The 23987-nt window shown below is 47.9% G+C and overlaps 2 protein-coding genes across 2 annotated transcripts; both read left to right on the top strand.

Annotated features, from left to right (window-relative positions):
• Positions 1–3046: 3046 nt before the first annotated feature.
• Positions 3047–9006, top strand: LOC134488464 (mast cell protease 2-like). Its single transcript, XM_063290914.1, has 5 exons — positions 3047–3120; positions 4453–4600; positions 5113–5254; positions 7929–8183; positions 8797–9006. Exons 1-5 carry the CDS (start codon positions 3060–3062, stop codon positions 8926–8928), a joined length of 738 nt encoding a protein of 245 aa, XP_063146984.1. The 5' UTR covers positions 3047–3059; the 3' UTR covers positions 8929–9006.
• Positions 9007–15763: 6757 nt separating this feature from the next.
• On the top strand, positions 15764–22872 carry LOC134488462 (mast cell protease 1-like). The gene is made up of 5 exons (XM_063290912.1): positions 15764–15868; positions 18362–18509; positions 20123–20258; positions 21079–21330; positions 22602–22872. Exons 1-5 carry the CDS (start codon positions 15811–15813, stop codon positions 22740–22742), a joined length of 735 nt encoding a protein of 244 aa, XP_063146982.1. The 5' UTR covers positions 15764–15810; the 3' UTR covers positions 22743–22872.
• The last annotated feature ends 1115 nt before the right edge of the window (positions 22873–23987 follow it).

Here is a 23987-nt window from a genome sequence, read left to right as displayed (position 1 = left end):
TTGAGAAGCTGCTTAGGATCTCAACTATCAAATGCTCAGCTACGCATCTTCTTCTGACAGGGCTCTCCAGGATGTAATAAACCATCAGCTTTGTACCAGGGCCAAGGACCTGTTGTCTGTCCAATGCCAATGTTGATTTAATGATGGTCAATGACCAGCCAGGTTAAAAACCTAATGCTGTAACCCAAGGCGTTAAAATTCTGCCCCGGTGATACAGAGTCTAAATGTGAAGACTTAAAAAGAAAAGAAGAGGGGAGGAAGGGAAAAACACCATAGGAAACATAAGGTAAAACAGAAAGAGAATAGAATAAAAATATGTAAAATAAAAATACTTCATAACGTCATCCTTCCCAGATTAGGGCATTTTACACTTTGTATGGACATAGTTACAGATGGGAACTCAACAACTAAACATTGGAATTCTGGATGAGAGGTAGCGCTGGATGATGTTGATTCTGCCAGCTTCCAGAGAGGTTGGATTACAATGCTCATCATTCCCAGCTGGCCTGATTTCCAGAGATGAGACAGGCTACATCCTCATGGGCCCATTTCTAATATCTCACTCTGCTTCTATTTCCTCTTTCTTTTACACGGGTTGCTTGTAGATCCTGAGTATCATTTGAACCCAAATCATGTTAAGGCAGAGCATACACACATTTTGCCCAAAGGTGGTTGCTGGGTCTCCACCTTATTTGGATCAGAAAAGAAAGTCGTTCTGAACGTAACCCTCCAAACCATAAAGGTGGAGTGCTAGAGGGGCAGCAACAGGGGGCAACTTCAACTGTTTGTTGTTTATTCGTTCAGTCGCTTCCGACTCTTTGTGACTTCATGGACCAGCCCACGCCAGAGCTTCCTGTCGGTCGTCAACACCCCCAGCTCCCCCAGGGACGAGTCCATCACCTCTAGAATGTCATCCGTCCACCTTGCCCTTGGTCGGCCCCTCTTCCTTTTGCCCTCCACTCTCCCCAGCATCAGCATCTTCTCCAGGGTGTCCTGTCTTCTCATTAGGTGGCCAAAGTATTTCAGTTTTGCCTTTAATATCATTCCCTCAAGTGAGCAGTCTGGCTTTATTTCCTGGAGTACGGACTGGTTTGATCTTCTTGCAGTCCGAGGCACTCTCAGAATTTTCCTCCAACACCACAGTTCAAAAGCATCGATCTTCCTTCGCTCAGCCTTCCTTATGGTCCAGCTCTCGCAGCCATATGTTACTACGGGGAACACCATTGCTTTAACTATGCGGGCCTTTGTTGTCAGTGTGATGTCTCTGCTCTTAACTATTTTATTGAGATTTGTCATTGCTCTTCTCCCAAGGATTAAACGTCTTCTGATTTCTTGTCTGCAGTCAGCATCTGCAGTAATCTTCGCACCTAGAAATACAAAGTCTTTCACTGCCTCTACGTTTTCTCCCTCTATTTGCCAGTTATCAATCAAGCTGGTTGCCATAATCTTGGTTTTTTTGAGGTTTAGCTGCAAGCCAGCTTTTGCACTTCCAACTTCAGCTGTACCCTCTTGTTTTTCAAATGTTCCCCTGTGAGACCAGGTGCCCTCAGATCAGGATAAAAGGGGAGAAAGGGATGGGCCAGGCAGAGCCGTTCCTTCTGGCATCTGTAGTGGTCCTGATCTGAATGAGGCTTATAGCAATATTTGAAACAACTGTTAAAAAAATAATAAAAAGAGCAGACTGGAGACTTCTGTGCCTCTATGGAAGCAGCTGACATTCTGGCCATGGTTTCTGGTCCCCTGCAAACTTGGTTTTCAAGATCATCTAATGTTGGACCAGGTGTATTGCATGCAAATACAGAAAACTCCGGAGTCTGTTTTTTCACTCAAACATCCCAGTGTAAGCTTGTCTCTCCAGAAATGACTTCCAGGTAGCTTTCATGAGGGCGATTCTCAGCTTCGTTAGGGTTCACCTAGCTGAGATACCTGGGTGTGGTCCAGGTGTGGTCCAAAAAGTCAAGATGGGGCCTGCAATGGTGCCATCGAAGCTCCACCTGTTTTGGATGCACCACCTAAAAAACAGGCAGAGCTTTGATGGCACTGCTGTAGCCACCACCTTGACCTTCTTCGGACCACACCCTGCTGATACCCTTGTGCAGCTTGATGTGATGATGTACAAACCCAGCCAGTGTGGTTGTGTGTGATTCCTCTGCTGGAGATACAAATAGCAGAGGTTTAATTCCATGGCCAGAAAGGAGCTAACTCCTTTGTGGGTAATCATCTTTGATCATCGCACCAGGGTGTGGTGAACCTCTAGATCCATGTTTCCCAACCTTGGCAACTTTAAGGGGTGTGGACTTCAACTCCCAGAATTCCCCAGCCAGCATGCCAGGAGCCTGTACTAGGATGCCCGATTATGATGAAGGCTGGAAACTGTAGTCCAGCAGCATTTATTTGCAAGGCCACAGAGCCAGGCCCCTCTGGAGGGACACAAGATGGGAGATCTTTCACACGTAGGGCAGGTCTACTCTTCCAGAGTGAGTGTGAGCCACCCATCGTTTCTGGAGGAGAGGGACACGTGATGGTGGCCTCAACCTACCACCAACCTCTGCCTAGCTTTGTGGCCCATCTCAACAGGAGCATTTTCTGTCTTGCACTGGCTCGAACCTTGCTGTCCAGGTGGCCTGCATTTCAGATCCTTGCAAGCCTCCCCACTCCAAATGGCTCCTGGGCCTTCAGCCGGAATGACCTCTCCCTTCCCATCATTCATGACTGCCCTCCTCCTCCTCCCTCTCCCTCTCCCTTTCCTTCTCCCCTTCCTCTTGTCCTCCTTCTTCTCCTTCCCTCCTCCTCCTCCTCCTCCTGCTCTCTACCTAACCCACCCTTTCCCAAGCTTTGGGCCTGCCCCACATGTTTCCAAGAAGTGACTTTGCTCACTGATTATTGAGTTAGAGATGAAAAGATGGCAGATATGGAAGCCACAAAATCAGATGGCCCCAAGTCACAGTTTACAACTGTCAATGGAGGGACTATATAAGGAGACAGCACTGCCCAGAGGACAAAACTCCCCGTCTTCTTTCCCTGGCTTTGCCAAATCTACTCCAGAGCCAGAATAGGTGATGCTTCGAGACTTATGTTACCTTTTGATGGGCTTCTTGTCTACCTCCTTGGGCAGTGCTGGTAAGTAGCTTAGAGGGCTGTTTTCCAAGGGGCTTCCATCTGGATTGGCTGGGGCAGGAAGAGATGAAAGCAGGCTGCAAATCATAGCAGTGTGATGGTTGCCTTATTCTAATAAAACACAGACTCACCAGCCAGGGCTAAGGATATCTGGTTTATTAGGAATAGAATGCAGACACAGAGAAAGACGGGAATGAGCACATGGCGTGCGAGGTAGCCGGTAAATACCCGTGGTGCGGACCTGATCCTTCCCCACCCCCCATTGTCCCGAAGTCTTGCCCGACGGTGAACTCAGAGTCTCGATGGGCGATCAGGGGGCGATTCCGGAGTCTCGATGGGCGATCAGGGGGATTAGCGCTGATTGGCTTTGTCCTCTTCCTGTGTCCGGAGCAGGTGTGTCCCCCGTGGTAATGCAGAGATGTCAGGGAGATAGGATGATGGCTTCCCGGGTCAGGGCAAAGGTATGCCCCTTTGTCCTTTATTTTTGTCTTTCAGTGCTTATAGGATTAGCACTGATTCTTTCCTTCCCCTTCCCCTTCATCGGAAAGGCATGTTCCCCGTTGTGATGTATGTATACATCGCAACAGGGGACATGACAAGCAGTGTACTTAGAGGTCATCTAGTCCAACCTCTGCTCAAGGCAGGAGCTCCTAGAACATCTCTGACAGATGACCCTCCAGTCTCTGCTTGAGGGCCTCCCGTGAAGGAGAGCTCAGCACTTCATGCAGCAGCCTGTTGCATTAACTGATCGCTCACATGGTCGGGAAGGTCCTCCTGATGTCTATTTTGAAGCTGGGGAACGTCCATCAATACGTGGGTATCCCAACTTCTCAGGGTGGTACCCAACCTTGAGCAAAGCAGCTGGGTTTTTCCAAGGGTGTATGGAGTCACTGAAGCGACTTGAGTGATTTCTCCAGCTGTGGTCCTGATTTCCAGCTCTGGTTGGAGACCTCGGGATCTTCTACATGCAAAGCATCCCCTCAAGGTATGTAAGTTGTAGCCTGCCAGCAAGCCCAATTGTATTACCTGTTCTGAAACAGGCTTCCCCAAGGCCCCGTTTAGAGAGAGAGAGCCTTCATCATCCCCTTGATTGTTTTACATGTGGATTTGAGGGACTGCATTGCAGATCTTCTGCAGAAGACCAAAGACCCAACACCCTACAGTTGGGCCAAGAAATCGCCTTGTGTTATTTTCTCATGTAGTTGAATGAAAGAGCATTTGCTGCTTTGCCCTTAGTGATCCACACAAGCTGGAGAGGTTCATGGTCGGGAGAGCCCCAGGGCCATCAGTGGGGCTGAATAAGGTAGATCCCACCTCACCTATACCTCTTTGCAGGTCCCCCACGCAGCCGGATCGTTGGAGGACACGAAGCGAAGCCCCACTCAAGGCCTTACTCAGCAGCTTTGAAAGTCAATGGACATTTTGGATGCGGGGGGTTCCTCATTGCTCCCCAGTGGGTGCTGACTGCAGCCCATTGCAATGGGTGAGTTTGTATTTTGGATGAAGGCTTCCCTAATAGGGAGTGGCTGTCCATGTTAAGGAGGGCCAGGAGCTCTGGGAGAAGTGACTTTGATCTTCTTTGATGTGGGAGAGACAGCAGGGAGTCCAGAGTCCCACTCCATGTGCTGAAATGTGGCTGTCAGCCTTCCCAGGTAGACCAGGCAGGAAACACGACCAGATGAGCTAATTCTACTTTATTGTAAGGCTACATTGGCAGAATCTTGCAAGTCTGAAAGGACAAATCTCCCGCCATCTCTTTTTACAACCTGTAAGTTACGGAAGGTCCCTTCTGAGCCTCTTTCTCCACCCATTACGCAGCTGTGGGCTAGGCCCTCCCTTATCTGATTGTTCCCTAAGCAGCATCTCTTCCCTCTGTCTCCCAAGGTCATTCCCACATACCATTACAATGGCACACAATAATCTAGGTATGGTTTGCGCGGGTGATTTTGGTTCTGAATCAGAGGAGGATTTATCTTTTTTTGTTTTCATTTCAAGAGAGATTTCTGTTGTTTTGGGTGCACACGATCTGGACGCTGTTGAAAACACCCAGCAAATGATGGAAGTCGAAAGCTACCACAAATATCCCGGTTATGTCATAATGGAGGGCGTCCCTTTCAATGACATTCTTCTGCTGAAGGTATGAGGAAGGAACACCCTTGGTGCTTGGCATTGATGTCCTTCGGATGTCAATAGGAATGCCATTCATTTTGCCTGTTTGAATCAGTACACAAAACGAAGGAGCTGAAATGTGAAGTTTTGCCCCAAATTCCCCACCATTAACAGTGATTGCTAAGAATTCTGGGACTTGTGATCCAGGATTTGTTGTTTATTCGTTTAGTCGCTTCCGACTCTTCGTGACTTCATGGACCAGCCCACGCCAGAGCTTCCTGTCGGTCGTCAGCACCCCCAGCTCCCCCAGGGACGAGTCCGTCCCCTCTAGAATGTCATCCGTCCACCTTGCCCTTGGTCGGCCCCTCTTCCTTTTGCCCTCCACTCTCCCCAGCATCAGCATCTTCTCCAGGGTGTCCTGTCTTCTCATTAGGTGGCCAAAGTATTTCAGTTTGGCCTTTAATATCATTCCCTCAAGGGAGCAGTCTGGCTTAATTTCCTGGAGGATGGACTGGTTGGATCTTCTTGCAGTCCAAGGCACTCTCAGAATTTTCCTCCAGCACCACAGTTCAAAAGCATCGATCTTCCTTCGCTCAGCCTTCCTTATGGTCCAGCTCTCGCAGCCATCTGTTACTACGGGGAACACCATTGCTTTAACTATGCGGGCCTTTGTTGTCAGTGTGATGTCTCTGCTCTTAACTATTTTATCGAGATTTGTCATTGCTCTTCTCCCAAGGATTAAGCGTCTTCTGATTTCCTGACTGCAGTCAGCATCTGCAGTAATCTTTGCACCTAGGAATATCCTTAGAGAATTTTTCCCATGCTTCAAGCAACTCAGGGGATGTTCACAGTGGGGTCAAACAAGTCAAGATGGCGCCTACACCATTCAATCAAAGCCCTGAATTTTTTACACGAGTCATGACTTTTGTTTAGTGATCGTGACATCCTGGCTTTTTTTGACACATGTAAAAAAAGGGTGGGGCTTCAATTGCCTTTTTGTGCCTGACATCTTGACTTTTTTGACCTCCTCCCTGAGGACAACCGTTTTTCAGTGTATGGATGAATTGTTTTCAGCGTTCGCATCCTCTGAATCAAGGCTATCCACAGGGGAGGTTAAAAAAAATGTCAATATGGCAGCCACGACCACCTGATGGAAGCCCCACCTCTTTTCTACATGCATCATATGAAAGGGGCGGGGTTTCAGTCATGTGGTCATGGCTTCCATATTCACTTTTTTTTAACCTCCCCTGTGGACACCCCAGATCGATAATTTTATCCTGGTCTTGTGAGGCCTGACTGCATTGCCAAATTGAGAGTTTATTCCATTCACCCTTTGCATAATTCCTTTTATTAGAACATTCCTGCACAGTGATTGCTATTTTCCTCTGCACCCAAATTATGGGGGCTTCAATTTCGCAGTAACACAGCTTTTACCCAGGAAAACCAATTTAAAGTTGTAGAAGCTATTGGCTGTCATCAAAGTGGTGTCTGCTTTTAGAGGCTGTTTTTCATTTTCCATCTAAACAAGCACACAATCCTGTTTTGTGTGGTTTAAACCATTACAGGTAGTCCTCGCTTAACAGCCATTCATTTAGTGACAGTTCAGATTTACAATGGTGCTGAAAAAAACAACTTACAACCATTTCTCACACTTACAACCATCTCAGCACCCCCATGGTCATATGATCATGATTTGAGTGCTTGGCAACCGGTTCGCATTTATGTTGCAGCACCCCATGGTCACATGATCACCATTTTCAACCTTCCTGGCCAGCTTCTGGCAAGCAAAATCAATGGGGAGCTGCATGATTTGCTTAACAACCACATGGTTCACTTAACAACTGCTGCAAAAAAGGTTGTAAAGTTGGGTCAGATTCACTTAATGACTGCTTCACTTAGCAACTGAAATTCCAGTCCCAACTGTGGTCGCTAAGCAAGGACTACCTGTATTCTTCTGTAGCTGCAGCTATACATCTGCAACAGCTGGACTGTTAAAGGAAGCAATGCTTGTTTTTCTGTTATGGCTTTGAGACCTTGCTTGCCCAACCTCTACTTTCAGCCCATTTCTGTATGTCAGTGTTTTTCAACCTTGGCCACTTTAAGATGTGCGGACTTCAACTTCCAGAATTCCCCTGGCTGGGGAATTCTGGGAGTTGAAGTCCGCACATCTTAAAGTGGCCAAGGTTGAGAAACAATGCCCCATGTGATAATCTTATATGATTCCGTAGCATGCTGCAAAGACTATTTTTAATAATAGGAGAAAAGCTATCCTATATACTTGCAGATAAGCCCATCTGGGGATAAACCAACCCTCAAATTTTTAACCAAAATGCCATGGAAAATGGGCCAGTTAGAAAAATGCTCCACATTAGCCAATTATGAATGTTTGAAGCCAAGTGTTCTGGAAAACAATATTTATTGATACCAAATATGAAAACAAATGAAGTCCTTCAGAATATATTGAAAAAAACACAAAAATTTCGACAGTCAGCTTCTCCATTGATGGGTTTAATCCACAAATGCAACGGTAATTTTAAAAAGTATACCCATGTGGATAAGCTGAACCCAATTTTGGGGTTGTACTTTGGGACCTAAAATTCTCGCCTTACCCACAAGTATATACAGTAATTACGATAGGGGTGAAAGGTAGATCCAGCTTAAATCCAGCGGGGATATTCTCCGTCCTTTGTTCTTTATGGAAGCTGAGACACGAAGCCAAGCTGAATGAGTATGTCCAAGTGATTCCTATACCAATCTCCATGGATGACCTTCCCAAAGACACCAAATGCTTTGTGGCGGGATGGGGCCGGATCGATGCGACGTTCAAACCCACGCCGAAGCTGTTTGAGACCAACGTGACGGCTCTTGGCCGTAGAAAGTGTCTCGTGTTTCGCCCAGAAATGACTGATGGGATGCTGTGCGCAGGCAGCCGGGCCACTCTCTGTGATGTCAGCAACGTGAGTGACGCCATCTTTGTTTCTCTTTTTTTTCATGATAAGAACACATCTTCCTTTTTTTTTTTTTTTAGTGATGATGGGCATTAAGATATCTTCACGGCACATTTTAAAGGCCACGAAAGGGGTCAAGAGTCTACATCAGTGTTTCTCAAACTTGGCAACGTTAAGATGGGTGGACTTCAACTCCCAGTATTCCCCAGCCAGCATTTGTGGACTTCAACTCCCAGTATTCCCCAGCCAGCATTTGTGGACTTCAACTCCCAGAATTCCCCAGCTGGCATTTGTGGACTTCAACTCCCAGAATGCTGCCAGGGGAATTCTGGGAGTTGAAGTCCACACATCTTCATGTTGTCGAGGTTGAGAAACACTGGTTGAGGACCAAGGATGTTAAAAGTGGAGTGGGCTTGGATCGCTCAGTCACTGCCCCCATCTTTTGACACACAAACCCACCCCTGCAGACTCCCCTCCTGGTGTCTTTGATCACTTTTAGATGTCCTTTGAAAGAGGAAATGCTGAGAGGGAGAGAGACCCCGTAGGAAGACTTGATTAAAAATTAATTCGCTTTGTCTCACTTTGATGATAATCCTTTATTCTCTTTTCCACCTGTTGCTAGGGGGATTCCGGGAGCGCCTTGGTCTGCAACGGGGTGGCCCACGGCATCGTCTCCTATGGTTTTCAGGTCCCCCCTTCGATATACACCCGCGTTGCAGCCTTCCTTCCTTGGATCCAAGAGATGATGGGGTGAAAGCTGAGGAAGAGAGAAAAATCCACTGCAATGTTTCAAGTGCCTTTGTTTCGTTTTCCTGCGCTTTCCAGATGCTTTGCGGCTGCTAAAGAGAATGTTGCAATAGAGAAAGTCTTGAGAGGCACCATCTTTGATCGGGTGCATTAGGCATCTTAGAAAGTTGGCCTTTGGATCTGCACAAAATACAATCCTCCCTTGTCAATTACTGGACCAGCTATTGCCCCCCCCCCCCCCGCCTCCTTTGCTGCCAGCTTTTTTTCTTGTTTGCAAAGCTGTGGGTCCATTTATACTGCAACACCACATCTGTTTTCCTGGCCAACGAACAGAATTCTGGATGATTGCTGATGTTCTTCTTTTCCACTTTCTCTTCCCAACCTTTGGTCCAGGCAAAGCTGCATTCTTTGCAGACAAATAATTGCATTTTCATTTCACCCTGGTTTATTCAATTCCTCCCATCTGGAGCAGTCACACAGCATAACCTAACAGGGGCTGGCTTGACCAGACAGACACCAGGGTGAAGTGTGGTTAGTTAATCTGAACAATCAAGTCAGCGCAGCCTCCGTCTTTCTGGATTTCCCAATTTTCCATAAGGAAAATGGCATTGCAATTGGAAGAGGGTTGGGGTAGACGTCCTTTTAGATCCCCTCCATCGCTTTATGCTGCCCCAATGTCAAAATCGTTCTGTATGCAGGAATAACATTGTTCTTCCTGCAAATGAGAATCTGCAAGCCCCTTAAACCGTGTAACCACAACATCTGTGCGTCTTTTCTTACGTCTGGCTCAGAGCTAATGCCTTGGTGGGGCTGGTGCTGCGCCCTTCCTGAAATAAACAAGCTTTTGCATTTCAAACCTGCGTCTTCAGTATGGCATCCTGCTTCACCTCCGGGTTCACAGCCCAGTAAAAACAGAGCCCGTATAGTGACTGACAGATCTGACTTCTGACTTTTTCTTCTCCTCCTCCTCCTTCCCTCCTCCCCTCCCCATCCCCTCTTCTCCTTCTCTTTCTCCTTCTCCTTTCCTCCTCTTCCTAAATTTACTTACAACTAGAGAACCACAGGAATCTGTGGGCAGCACAAGGAAAGCCAAGGGGCCATCTTGCATGCAGCGATATCAGCACACAAACAATGCAGGTGACTTCATAAGGATGCAGAGGACACCATTTGAGCAGTGACATAATTCCAGGAATGACGCACCAACAGACGTGGCGTCCTTGTGCATGCTACCAAACGCCCGTCCTGGGAGATGGAGAAGCGATTAGGCAAAAGGATGGAATGAGTATCTTGGAAGGGGATTTGGCAGATTTTGGGGCAGTTCTCTGTTCGTGAACGTGTATTTTACAATGGTGTAGAAAAAATTTAAACCCCATCCGCCATAAGGAAGTGGTACCCTTCCAGGATGGAGATGTGAAAGATGCACACTGTTTTCCCAACCAAGTCCAAAATCCCTTTGAATGTAACTTCGGCCGTTTCAAGCACCGTCCACCACCAGACAAATGGTGATTTCCCTGGGAAAAGTAATTTGCCAGGAACCTTGGCCCCTTCCAAGGAAGACAAATGGAAAGTTTAGTGAACTCTGGCTTGATTCTCCCCCGTGCGAAACCATGGCTTATTGTATAAACAACAAGTGGCTGAGATCCCACCCCATGCTATAATTATTAACCATGGTTTTTCATATACGGGGCTGCTGAGGATTGAGGTCCCCTTGTGGTTTACAGTAAGTCATGAGATCAAAACTGGAAACAGAGATATTAAAAATAATGAACATCAGCAAGCAAAGCTGGTTTTAAAAAGTGTGTTTTCTGAGCCTTTGCAAAGCCAGTGAAGCACTCCGGCCCCGCCATGCAGGAGACTGTTTCCAAAAAGCAGAGTTCGCAATTTTCAATTTGCACGAGACAAAGCACAATCGGTGAGGCTTTGCACATCCGTTCCTCTGTTACAACCGGAGGACAGCAAGCTAGGAAGATTTCCAGTTCGAAATGCTTGTTTCTTGCTTGCATGTTTACCTGAAACATAAATTTCCCTGGAAAAAAAGAGGGCTTTTCCCCAAATGAAGATATCTGGCTGCCTAAATAACCTTAATTGAAACTCTGCCCGTTCTGTTCTCTGGACCACTGACCTGGAGAAGCCACGCAGGGGTAGACCTGCTCAGTGGTTGGACAGGAGACCACCAGGAAATCCCACAACCGTAGGCTAGCCTGGGAAGTTGAAAAAAACATCAGCAGAGCACTCTGCCCTGCTACCCAGAAAACTTCATAGACACATAGTTACCTTGACTAAACCGGCCTGGGGGGCTGCGCTGCCTTGAATTCTTTTGTCCCTTGACCCGTGACTGCCAGAAACACGTCAATGGCTGTGCATGCAGCCCCCTCCAAAAACAAGAGAAAAACAAAAACCTCGCCTTCTGTGGCTCTTCTCACCCTGCAGACTCAGCAAAGGGGAGCCCGCCTTCGCTCGCGAGCAATCCCAGAGCTGCAGGGTCGAGTTGACTCAGCACCCGTCTCTTTCCCCCGCTCTCCCCAGCTTCTCATCTGATCCTAAACCGAACAGAAAGTCCCGGGTGACGTTGGGCCATCCGCTCCCACCAACCGTTAGAGGTTTGCACAGGAAAAGATAGAGGCCAGAGAACAACAGTCAACCACATGATGTTCGCAAAAAACGGTCTGGGCAACAACAGCCAGTTAACAGCTGAGATCTCTTCCCAAAGATAGGAGCCAAACCGAAAACTGAACTGGGAAGATGTTTGGAGGTCTATCAAGTCTTGAAAAAGAACCTTGGCAGTTGAGATTCAGAAGGACGTAGAGCCATTGATTCTTCGTTTAGTGCCCGGATCAAAAAAGCCACCTTCCCACAACACACTCGGTTAGGCTAAAATGGAGCAAGGTCGTTTATTTTATCTTGTTTTGTTTTGTTTATCACATTTCTTCACCGCCCATCTTGGCAAGTGACTCTGGGTGGTCATTTATAGTTTAAATCTGGGAATCCAGATGTGGTCCGGCACTTTGGGCGAACCGGGCTAGCCCATCTGGTTGATACGCAATCTGCCATCCACGCAGCCATTGGGTTCCCAAACTGGGTTGAGCGTATTTTGGGAAGATCTCCGATATGAAACGGAATCAGCATCTGAATTTCCACTACACCGTTACCACTAACTCAATTAACCCAATATTCTTGGTTCACAAGAGACACCGAGCCTTAAACTGACCACTCAGGCCGGGTCCAACCAGCTGTCTGGGAGAAAAATGGGCTTGGCCTGTTTGTGGTTGAATGTATCCTATGAGGGATGAATATGCAGCCTTGAGCAACTGTTGTCACACAACTGAGAAGCACCATCAGCCACAGCCAGGATGCCACAGAATCAGAGATGCTGAGTGCTCTGATTCAGAGGTTAGTGCTTTTTGAGCAGAATAAAACTCGTTTAATTCTACATGAGGTATCTTTCTTTGAAGGATCAATAGGAGAAGAACATCCATGACAAGGATTTGATTGATAGATAGATTAATTGATTATGTGCCATCAAGTTGATCATACAGATAGATTTTCTCCATGATCGTCTCTCCCCAGCCTGGTCCTCCAGGACTCCCACGGGTGCCCCCATCGCCCCTGTAACTGAGTCCCTCCCTCTGCTGCTGGTCCTCCTCTTCTCTTTCCTTCCACCTTTCCCAGCATTACGGACTTCTTCAGACAGCTGGGTCTTCACGTTGATTGATTGATTACATGCCATCACATCAGTGTTGACTATTCGCAACCAGATAGGTTGATTTTCTGCAGGATGATCTGTCTCCATCCTGGCCCTTCAGTCTTCCAATAGTGCCCCCCTCGCTGCTGGTCCTCCTCTTCTTCCCTTCCCTTCCACCTTTCCCAGCATGATGGGCTTCTCAAGGGAGCTGGATCTTTGCATAATGTGTCTGAAGTAGGATAATTTGAGCCCGGTCATTTGTGCCACCTTGAGTGAGAACTCTGGGTTGATTTGTTTGGTGATCCATCCATTTGTTTTCTTGGCCGTCCATGGTACTCTCAGGCGTCTTCTCCAACACCAGAGTTCAAGAGCATCAATGCTCTTCCTGTCCTGCTTCTTCAGAGTCCAACTTTGGATTCCATAGAGAAGCACCGGGAAGACCATGGCTTGCACGATTCCGATCTTTGTGGGCAGAGACACATCCCGGCATCTGAATATCTTTCCCAAGGCCTTCATAGCTGCTCTACCGAGTGCCAGTCTGTGGCGTATTTCATAACTGCTTGTTCTTTTACTGTTCATGGCTGATCCTAACAGGCAGAAGCTATTTATACCATTTTGATCCCTTCATGGTCAATTCTAAGGCTGGTTGTTCTACCTGTTGTCAGTCATTTGGTCTTCTTCATATTTAATTTTAATCCCATTTTTTCACTTTGCTCCTTGACTTTCATTACTAGAGCTTGCAGATCCTCTGCATTTTCGGCTAGCAGAGTCGTATCATCAGCACAGTGCAGATTATTGATATTTCCTCCTCCAGTTTTAAAACCACCCTCATCTACTTCCAATCCAGCTTCCCTTAATATACTGTATAGTCAGCAAAGAAGTTGAATAAATAAGGGAGAGTTTGCAGCCTTGTGGCACTCCTTTGCCACCCTGGAGCCAGTCTGTTTCACCATGTTCTGTCCGTACGGTGGCTTTCTGACTTGTATATTAGTTTCTCGTGAAAACAATGAGATGTTCTACGATTCCCATGTTTCTGAGCATTTTCCACAGCTCAGCGTGATCAACACAATCAAAGGCCTTCCTATAATCCATCAAGCACGTTCTGACTTCTTTTTGGTATTCCTTGGCTTTCTCAAGTATCCAGCAAGCATCAGCAATAGTGCCTCGTGTTCTTTGGCTTTTTCTAAAGCCAGTTTGAACATCTGGCATCTCTTTTTTCCATGTAGAGCTCTAATCTACATTGGATGATCTTAAGCGTTATTTGCTAGCATGTGAAATTAAAGATATTAATCAATTTTCATTATTACGGTCACAGACCAGAATTAGAAATTAAAGATATTGTAGAATGATTTGCACACTTTGTTAACTGTCCTTCGTTTAGTATTGGTACATAGACTGGACCTCTTCCGATCTGTTGGCCTCTGTGTCATTCTCCAGATTTGCTGGGAAAGAACTTTGACTGATTCTTCCTCTCTTGCTTGCCATATTTCAGGGGCTCTTCCTGTAGCCTTCCGACTTGATGCAAGTAGTCCTCTTTTAGTGACCACAACTGGAACCGGCAACTCAGTTGTTAAATGAAGCAGTTGCTAAGTGAAACTGCAACTGTGCTTACGATCTTACTTCAGCTTTCCTTTCCTTTACAGGCCTACAAAGGCTGTAAATGCAAGGATTGGCCGCAAAGTTACTTCTTCATCACCGTGGTAACTGCAGATGGTTGCTAAACGAGGCAGTCACTAAATGAGGACTACCTGTAATAACCAGAGTGCTGATCTAACTCCATCTTCTAGTACTAGAGGCTCTTGTATGTAGGGAATATCTTCTAAGGTATTTTGGTAGTATACTGTTTCAGTATACTTCCATCTTCCTTTGATTTCCTTTGAATCGGTCACTATCTGTCCATCGGTGTCCTTTTGCATAACATCTGTAACGACATTGAAGATGGAAACAGACGTGGAAAAATAAGGAAAGTCTTACAAAAGATCTCGAACTCAGAAGAAGATTCCAACCTCGAATTGGTATTTTATTTGTTTGTTTGTTTGTTTGATTGTATAGCTGCCCAGAATCACTTGCCTGCCCCTCTTCGTTATTATATGCTTGGAAATGGATCCTGGGTTAAACAATGATTGGAAAACAGCTAATGGAAAAGGCATTCTTGAATATGTAGAATCAAAAGCCTGTTTCACTGGAAGGCAACTTTTTACAGCCGACTGCTCCAAGCTGGAGCAACCTTGATGCCTTGGAACTGCATCTCCCAGAATCCCTAGCCAGAATGATGGCTGGGGAATTCTGGGAATGCAGTCCCAACACAATGGGAGAGGCCCTGTTTGGAGAATGCAGCATAGCACACACTGGGAGCTCCTCAGGATCTGGATCTGGATTCCTGACCTTTCGGATGTCTTCAGAGGATGAAGTGAAGATGTCCCAGGATAGAGAGGGGCCATTCCTGCCTTTTGATGGGTTTAAGGCAGTGTTTGTCAACCTTGGCAACTTTAAGATGCGTGGACTTCAACTCCCAGAATTCCCCAGCCAGCATGGAATTCTGGGAGTTGAAGTCCATGCATATTAAAGTTGCCAAGGTTGAGAAACATTGGCTTAAGGTGTGAAACCAACCAGAAGGCTTCTGGAATGGAGCTTTCCTTGACACCATCAAGCATTCTTCCAAAATGCAAGAAGAAAACAAAAAAAGAAGGGTCTACCTCATGCTCCTGACTTTCAGGGGCAAAACGTCCCAATTTGGCAACATGAGTTGGGGATACTTTGGATCTTTTGGGGGAGTTTTCTGAAGATTGCCTGCCACCCAGAGCCCTCCCATCCCAACCCTTAATCTTGCCTCCCACTTGGAAAAAGGTTGTGCGGTGAAAAATGGGCCGTTCTGCCCCCAAATTTTGGCATATGGTCTTGCAGGGCTGGGGGCTCCAAAAATGGGGTGCTGGGCCATCCCTGCAGGCCATGGGTCATGGGCTACTCCTCCCTTGTATTTGGCATGTGACTTCGCCTCCACCCAACCGCAAAAAGATAAAACTCGTTTATCTGATTGCTGTTTTAGCGAGCATCTGTTCTGGGAGCGTGAGGGGGTTCCATGGCTGTTTCGTAGCCAATGAGAGGCCAGCTTCTACGGCTTCTCATGGGCAAGGGTGAATATAAAGATGACAAGATCCAGCAAGCCAACCATGCATACAACCACTTCCACTTGAAGTGAACCTCAAGATGGAAATCTTCTTGCAGCTTCTTCTCTTCCTGATGGTCTTCTCCCTGGCCCATCCAGGTAAGTGAAACCCAAAAGAAAAGGAAAAATTATTGGGCTGCATCTTAGCATCCTTCATCTTGGCTCATTTAAGACAGGCCCTCCTTCTTCACATCTCCCTGCTGTACAATCATTAGCTAGCCAAAAATGGCACCTGCCCTTCCGAAGTCAGAGAGAGTGCCAAGCTAGATGAGGACACCCAACCTTTGCAAAATTAAGTAAATAAAATCCCTGCTGGATGGGGCATCATCCCCAAAATGCAAGGAGTTTTAAGCTGGCAAAGGATTCTGTGATTACAATGCACCCAAATTCCTCCAGCTTGTGGGGTGATGGTGGGAAATGAAGAGGCTGTTTGGACCAGCTCAAGAAATTCTGCAGCCTGCGGGGCTGTAACAATTAACAATACCCACTGCTCACCTCAGTTAATGTGCATAATGCTCCTATTATTCGGGAACATAAATCAGACATTTTTCCAAATGTCTATTTCCCCCCACGTGTAATGAAATTCAGGTCGTCCTCATTTAGTGACCACAGTTGGCACCAGTAACTCAGTCATTAAGCGAAGCGGTCACTAAGTGAAACAGCAACTGTGCTTATGATCTGACTTCAGCTTTCCTTTGCTTTACAGACCTGCAAAGGTCGTAAATGCAAGGATGGGTCGCAAAGTTCCTTCTTTGTCACTGTCGTAACTGCAAACAGTCGCTAAACGAGGCTATCGCTAAACAAGGACTACCTGTAATAACAAATTAAGTAGCTAACAGTTACAGTAGAGTTTTTTAAGATGTCCAGAACCTACCAATCATGTTTTGTTTTGCTTAGGTTTTTTTTTAAATCATATGGCATAACAGTTCAGTGTTCATGCTGCTTTTTTCTTGCTGGGAAATCCTTGTGAGGTCCAGCAGTCAGATGTGTGGACTGTTTAGCCGTGACAAGTCACATTGCCCGGGGTGCACCACGAGGAGGCTAGTCTACATTGCACCAGTTGGGCTGAGAGGGAGGGACTGGCCCAAGGCCGCCCAGCCGGCTTTCATGCCTAAGGCGGGACTAGAACTCCCATACCACGCCTGATTGGCTCTTGGGCTGAGAGAGAGTGGCTGGGCCAAGGCCACCCAGCCGGCTGTCATGCCTAAGGCAGGACTAGAACTCCCATACCACACCTGATTGGCTCTTGGGCTGAGAGAGAGTGGCTGGGCCAAGGCCACCCAGCCGGCTGTCATGCCTAAGGCGGGACTAGAACTCCCATACCACGCCTGATTGGCTCTTGGGCTGAGAGAGAGTGGCTGGGCCAAGGCCACCCAGCCGGCTGTCACGCCTAAGGGACTGGAACTCACAGACTCCTGGTTTCTAGCCCAGCACCTTAGCCACTAAACCAAACTGGCTCTCATTTTGGTCTATTTTGAGAGGATTGAGAAACAGGATTATGGCTCCCATTTGCCCCTTAAAAGGTGTCTCTCTTACATTTTTGGAAGGCTAGGGGGCATTCAAGGAGCAAAATGGGCTCTTAAGCCTTCTTCCAGCTTAAGGCATCCATTTCCACTCTTAAAACTCCTGAAATCCCCTCTCAGCATGGGGCCTGGTCTCCCCCACTTTGCAAGTGTAGCCCTCAACGCGTCCCAGAAAGCTTGGAGTGAGTTTTAAGTGGTGGAAGTTGTGTGTACTTCACTAAGTTATCCAAGACAGTTTCTCACTTGTGGCTGTTCCTGATGTTCTTCCTACTGGTCAGATCTGCTTTTCATTCCTCTCCCACTGACCTCAAGTTCTGGGATTTACAAGAGAAGCAGAAAACAATTTCTTCAGATGCATTCTTGGTGTCAACCTTAACGTTAGAATCCTTGGCCACGTTCCTTCTGCTTCTCCTCCCAGTATTATGAGATAAGCCAAACATTACAGACGTCCTCATCCATCAAAAGGCCATCGCTCCCATCTTGCAAGAAACTCAATTTCAAGTCCACTGCGTGTGGCTTCTCCTTCTCAGCTGAAAAGCCACCTCAGGGCATCCTCTGCCTGCTTCTTACCAGCCACCCCCCAGCAGGAAAGGCGGTGGCCTTGGGAAAGTCAGAGCTTAGCCACTAATCAGCCAGATGCTCTGACTTGACCAGCTGCCCCGTGTTTCTTTCAGTGCTTCTTAAATGCTGGCTGCTCTCACACGCAACGCTTGAATGTGTTAGGTGTGCACCTTTCCTCGGCTACCGTATTCAGCTGGGTAAAATTTAAAAAAAAAGGATGGAGAAGAGATGGATGCTATGACTTGAACCCCAAATCAGCTTTCCTCATGGTGTCTGGAAGATGTGCTGGGCACCAATTTCCAGAAAAACAATTAGCATGGCCAAAAGGCATCCGGCTGGAGAATTATGGTTTGCTTGCTTTTTTGCTTGCATCGATGTCCATGCAAAGCTTCCTCTAAGCCCCTCTTTAAGATCATCGGGTTCTGCTGCTGCTTTGATGGGACTTTAATAACCCCCTGCAATTACGAAAACCTACTGGCAGCTGAGCATTCCTCAAATTCTCACACAGGTCCGCTAAAGAGCCGGATTATCGGGGGCCACGAAGCTGCACCCCATTCTAGACCATACATGGCAGCTTTGAAGTCACAAGATGATTTCACATGTGGAGGATTTCTAGTGGCCCCACAGTGGGTGATGTCCGCAGCACACTGCATGGAGTACGTGGCGCCCGTGTCTTGCTGGCCTTGACAGGGCAGAATGTGGTGGTCTGAACAGGGCCCAGATCAGCGGTGGAAAGAAACAAAAAGCCACAGGGCGGGAAGGAGGGAAAGAGAGGGAGGGGAGGGGAGGAGAGGAGAGGGAAGAAAGGGAGGGAGGGAGGGGAAGGGAAAAGGAATGGTAAAAAACGGATGAAGAAGGGGAAGGGAGGGGAAGAGGAAGGGGGAGGGAAGGGAAGGGAAGGGAGGGGAAAGGGGAAAATGGATGGGGAAGGGAGGGAAAGAGGAAGGGGGAGGGAAGGGAAGGGAGGGGAAAGGGGAAAACGGATGGGGAAGGGGAAGGGAGGGAAAGAGGAAGGGGGAGGGAGGGAGGGAGGGAAGGGAAAGGGGTAAATGGATGAAGAAGGGGAAGGGGAAGGGAGGGAGGGGAAGAGGAAGGGGAAGGGGGAGGGAAGGGAAGGGAGGGGAAAGGGGAAAACAGATGGGGAAGGGGAAGGGAGGGAAAGAGGAAGGGGGAGGGAGGGAGGGAAGGGAAAGGGGTAAATGGATGAAGAAGGGGAAGGGGAAGGGAGGGAGGGGAAGAGGAAGGGGAAGAGAGGGAGGGAAGGGAAGGGAGGGGAAAGGGGAAAACGGATGGGGAAGGGGAAGGGAGGGAAAGAGGAAGGGGGAGGGAGGGAAGGGAAAGGGGTAAATGGATGAAGAAGGGGAAGGGGAAGGGAGGGAGGGGAAGAGGAAGGGGAAGAGAGGGAGGGAAGGGAAGGGAGGGGAAAGGGGAAAACGGATGGGGAAGGGGAAGGGAGGGAAAGAGGAAGGGGGAGGGAGGGAGGGAAGGGAAAGGGGTAAATGGATGAAGAAGGGGAAGGGGAAGGGAGGGAGGGGAAGAGGAAGGGGAAGAGAGGGAGGGAAGGGAAGGGAGGGGAAAGGGGAAAACGGATGGGGAAGGGGAAGGGAGGGAAAGGAAGGGGGAGGGAGGGAGGGAAGGGAAAGGGGTAAATGGATGAAGAAGGGGAAGGGGAAGGGAGGGAGGGGAAGAGGAAGGGGAAGAGAGGGAGGGAAGGGAAGGGAGGGGAAAGGGGAAAACGGATGGGGAAGGGGAAGGGAGGGAAAGAGGAAGGGAGAGGGAGGGAGGGAAGGGAAAGGGGTAAATGGATGAAGAAGGGGAAGGGGAAGGGAGGGAGGGGAAGAGGAAGGGGAAGAGAGGGAGGGAAGGGAAGGGAGGGGAAAGGGGAAAACGGATGGGGAAGGGGAAGGGAGGGAAAGAGGAAGGGAGAGGGAGGGAGGGAAGGGAAAGGGGTAAATGGATGAAGAAGGGGAAGGGGAAGGGAGGGAGGGGAAGAGGAAGGGGAAGAGGGAGGGAAGGGAAGGGAGGGGAAAGGGGAAAACGGATGGGGAAGGGGAAGGGAGGGAAAGAGGAAGGGGGAGGGAGGGAAGGGAAGGGAAAGGGGTAAATGGATGAAGAAGGGGAAGGGGAAGGGAGGGAAAGAGGAAGGGGGAGGGAGGGAAGGGAAGGGAAAGGGGTAAACGGCTGAAGAAGGGGAAGGGGCAGGGAGGAGGGAAGGAGAGGAGGAGGGAATGGGACAGTTTCTTAACGCTGTCTGATGCTTTTTCCCCAGCGAAGTTACCGTGGTGTTGGGAGCACATGACCTCCATGCTGTTGAGGAGTCTCAGCAAGTGCTCGGCGTCGAGTCGTACCATATGCATCCTGCCTATAATCCCATAACGGTCACGCACGACATCCTTTTGCTAAAGGTAGTGTATTCCAAGCACGGCCCGCTCTCGCAACTGCCCCAGCGGAAAAAGCGTACAGGGCCCACTCTCCCCTGCGGGACCAAAAAGCGCCATCAGCTAAGCCTGCCACTGGATTAACAAACTGCCTCTTTAAGGGAACAGTCGTACCGTGTGGGACGTCCGACCCCCCTCCAGAGGGACTAGCAGCGTGAACGTTGGAGGGAGGCTGCAAGTTCTCCAGGGAGAAACGCGTTTTGTTTCAAAATGCAGAAGTGATTTTGGACGGGAGTTTCAAGGAGGGGGAAGTGAAATTCTCCAAACGTTTGGATTCCTTTACTGTTCGCAGTGCAGCTGCAATGGTCATTTCTTTCTTTCTTTACTTACTTACTTACGTTTAATTAAAAACAGCAATAAAACTGAGAGCAGAAATAGCAGCTGTCCCAGAAGAGAAATCTGAAGCGAATGCCGAAGTATAACAGAGAGAAGTAGAAACGAGGCGAGGCTTTGATCAATGGCCACGGCGGCCATCTTGACTTTTTTGCTGTCTCCTTTCCCCCAAATGCTCCTGACCCACTTTTGGGAGCCAGTGAAAAGAGCCCGCTTTTGCATCCCGCCCCCAAAAACCTTCATATAGCCAAAGCTGTGCCTTTTCAGGCTCACGAAGAGCAGCTACAAGCTTGATTTTTTTTTAAATTAAAGCTATCGCCGCAATCTCATTCTCCCCACCGAAAACACTTTTTTAGGCAAACGTCCCACCACCATCTTCTTCATCCATTGGTTGCAACAGAAGCTCATTCAACTGTCATTTTCCTTCTTTTTCTTCCTCCCTATTTGGCATCAGCTGATCCACCCAGCAAAGCTCAACAAATACGTCCAAGTTATTCCGTTGCCTCGGTCAAATAGCGACCTCCCGGATGGGACCCTCTGCACGACTTCGGGATGGGGAATGATTGACAGGTTGGTCAGGTCATATAAACTCTTCGAAACCAACATCACCATCTACAATCGCCGGAAATGCGCGAAATTGTATCCAGAGCTTGATGATGCCATGATCTGTGCTGGAAGCTTCAATCAACTCCGAGATACCAGCCAGGTTAGGAAAGGAAGCAAAGGATGGTTGGGTTCACTTTAGAGGGTGCAGGGAGTATTCTTCTAGTCTGGGAAGATGTAATTTATTCATTTATTTGGGGGCCACACAGTGGGACATCAATATTTTTAGCCTTTTTTAGTCTACAGAATTGTCTTGGAGGATGGATGGCAGTGTCTAAACTACCTTCTCAGGCCTCACCAGCTAATCCCCATAGTCATCAGGGTTGACCATCTCACTCTCTCGATCAGTGTATCTCAATCTTGGCAACTTTAAGACGGGTGGACTTCAACTCCCAGAATTCTCCAGCCAGCTTTGCTTTGCTGGCTGGGGAATTCTGGGAGTTGAAGTCCACCCGTCTTAAAGTTGCCAAGGTTGAGAAATGCTGCTCTAGATATCTGAAGGCCCAGTTTAGCCTCAACTGGTAGTTCTGGAAATCAGATTCCCTTCTGCCTCATATTCAGCTATTTTTTTGACGCGTTTGCTGAATCTATATAGCCACCCACCTCACATATGTGACGCGGGGTGGTTCACACAATTAAAATAGCAAAAGAAGAACAACCTTAGCAGTAATTCAATTTCAGTAATTAATTAACAGTAATTCAAGCAATTCAAGGGGTTAAAAACTACAGACAAAAACCACATTCAGGGTCTTACCCCCAACAGAGCCATTACGCAGGCTCCCTATTTCTGTGGGAGCCCCAGGCCCAATGGCAAAACCGAGCTATGCTCACAGGCGCACCCATGTGAACGTCCTCACGTTGCACAAGAGAGAAGAGCCGAGAGCAAAGTGTGGCACCCAGGCACCATTGGCCATCCTGCAGTGCTGCAAACAATGTCCGTGCTCTGGATCTCTTTCCCCTTTCCTGCTGGGTCGATTTCTAGCAAAATATCTCCTCCCCAATCTTCCTTAAAGTGGGACTGACTGAAGATGGCTGAGGAATAAGGCTGAAGCTCTTTGCCTGCAGAGCAAACATTCCACCACTCGGCTGGGCCCTGATCCCTTAAAACTTCAGAAAGATGCTAGTCCTCATGGTGTGGAATCAGGAACGAATTTAAATATCAGACCTTATCAGATTCTTTGGCTGGTCTTGCTTAGTGCTGTCAGCCTCATCCTTAACCTGCTGCCTTCCCATCACACGTCCCATCACACGTCCCAAAGAACTGGCAGGAGACGATGGGAGTCCTGATCCCCGATCCCTGGGGAGAACTGGTTTTATAGAGATCCATTCTAAACCTTCCCTTTCAGCTGTTTTCTTTGCTTTCACCTTCCCCAGGGGGACTCGGGAGGCCCGATGGTGTGCAACGGCATCGTGCACGGCATCGTTTCCTTTGGCAATAGCTTCCCGCCGGGCGTTTACTCCCGCATAGCCGACTTTCTTCCGTGGATCAAGCACATCATGGGATCAGAGGTGTGAGGCAAAGCCACCAGAGATATTCTTTTTATTTAAGCTTTCGCTTCCTAAGCAGCAGGCCTCGCATTTTCCAGTCCTGCCCTCTTCTACTTGTGCAAAAAATAAAGAAATTGCAGCAACAGACACGACTGAATGGAATGTTTGATGCACAGATGCCTTCCTTCAGTGCCGACTCTGGAAGATTCTTCCTCCACCACCCATTATGTCTTCCTTTCTCTTCTTCCTCCCATACCTGAAAGTTTCTTTCCTGAACCCCACCTCTTCAAACTGCTTTGCCCATTCTTCCCTCCTGTCTTTTACAGGTAGTCCTCAACTTACGATCACAATTGGGACTGGAACTTTGGTCGCTAAGCGAGGCATCATTAAGTGAGGCACCACGTGACTGTGTCCGATTTTACAGCCTTTTCTTGCTGCAGTCATTAAGTGAATCCGGTTTCCCCCATTGATTTTGCTTGTCTGAAGCCGGCTGGGAAGGTCGCAAATGGCGATCACGTGACCCCAGGACACTGCCAGTATCATAAATACTGGTTGCCAAGCACCCAAATTTTGATCACGCAACTGCGGGGACGCTGCGACAGTCGTAAGTGCGAGGACTAGTCACAAGCCACTTCTTTCAGCATCGTCATAACTTCAAATCATTGCTAAACAAATGGTCATAAGTTGAGGACTACCTGTAGGTCAAGACCTCTCTCCTAGTGTCCTTTCTTGCTGCCCCTTTGCAGTTCCTCCACAAAATGCATCTCTGTCATGCAATGTGTGTCTCCGTTTTCGCCAATGGCATGCTCTGCAGATGTACTGGGGACTAGAATTCCCCAGCCACTGTACCTAGAAATTCTGGGAACTGTAGTTCTAACATCTAGAGGGTTCCAAGTTGCAGGGGGTTTGCTTCGGCTTTGGCTGGTTCCTCCCCACCCCAGACTGAAATGTATCTTAGCCAGTCAGGTAACAACCTAGCAAATATATTCACATAACCTGCAAACCTCAGTTAAGGATAACCATGGATTTTAAGGCTCTGAGCCTGTTGGGTGGGCTACAGACAGCGCTTAAGCCGTACATACAGAAAGATGTCGTCTCTCCATGAGATGGGCGGTGAACAAATATGATAGATAAATAAATAAAAGATGTAACAATTAGGGACATGCAATGGGGAAATCATTAAGTCCATGAAGAATTACCATATTTGCAAAATTAAACTATTAAGTTTGTCTCTCCGATGCTCCCCTTTTTGGAGCATGATCTCAACCTGAT

Source organism: Candoia aspera, chromosome 1, assembly GCF_035149785.1.
Source record: "Candoia aspera isolate rCanAsp1 chromosome 1, rCanAsp1.hap2, whole genome shotgun sequence".
In the NCBI taxonomy this organism is placed as follows: Eukaryota; Metazoa; Chordata; class Lepidosauria; order Squamata; family Boidae; genus Candoia; species Candoia aspera.
This window is presented reverse-complemented; position numbering and strand designations above follow the sequence as displayed.

Coding starts and splice junctions, on each gene's coding strand:
- LOC134488464 (XM_063290914.1), top strand. CDS start 3,060: ATGCTTCGAGACTTATGTTACCTTTTGATGGGCTTCTTGTCTACCTCC. Junction 3,121..4,452: donor TACCTCCTTGGGCAGTGCTG/GTAAGTAGCTTA, acceptor ACCTCTTTGCAG/GTCCCCCACGCAGCCGGATC. Junction 8,184..8,796: donor CTCTCTGTGATGTCAGCAAC/GTGAGTGACGCC, acceptor ACCTGTTGCTAG/GGGGATTCCGGGAGCGCCTT.
- LOC134488462 (XM_063290912.1), top strand. CDS start 15,811: ATGGAAATCTTCTTGCAGCTTCTTCTCTTCCTGATGGTCTTCTCCCTG. Junction 20,259..21,078: donor ACGACATCCTTTTGCTAAAG/GTAGTGTATTCC, acceptor ATTTGGCATCAG/CTGATCCACCCAGCAAAGCT. Junction 21,331..22,601: donor AACTCCGAGATACCAGCCAG/GTTAGGAAAGGA, acceptor CACCTTCCCCAG/GGGGACTCGGGAGGCCCGAT.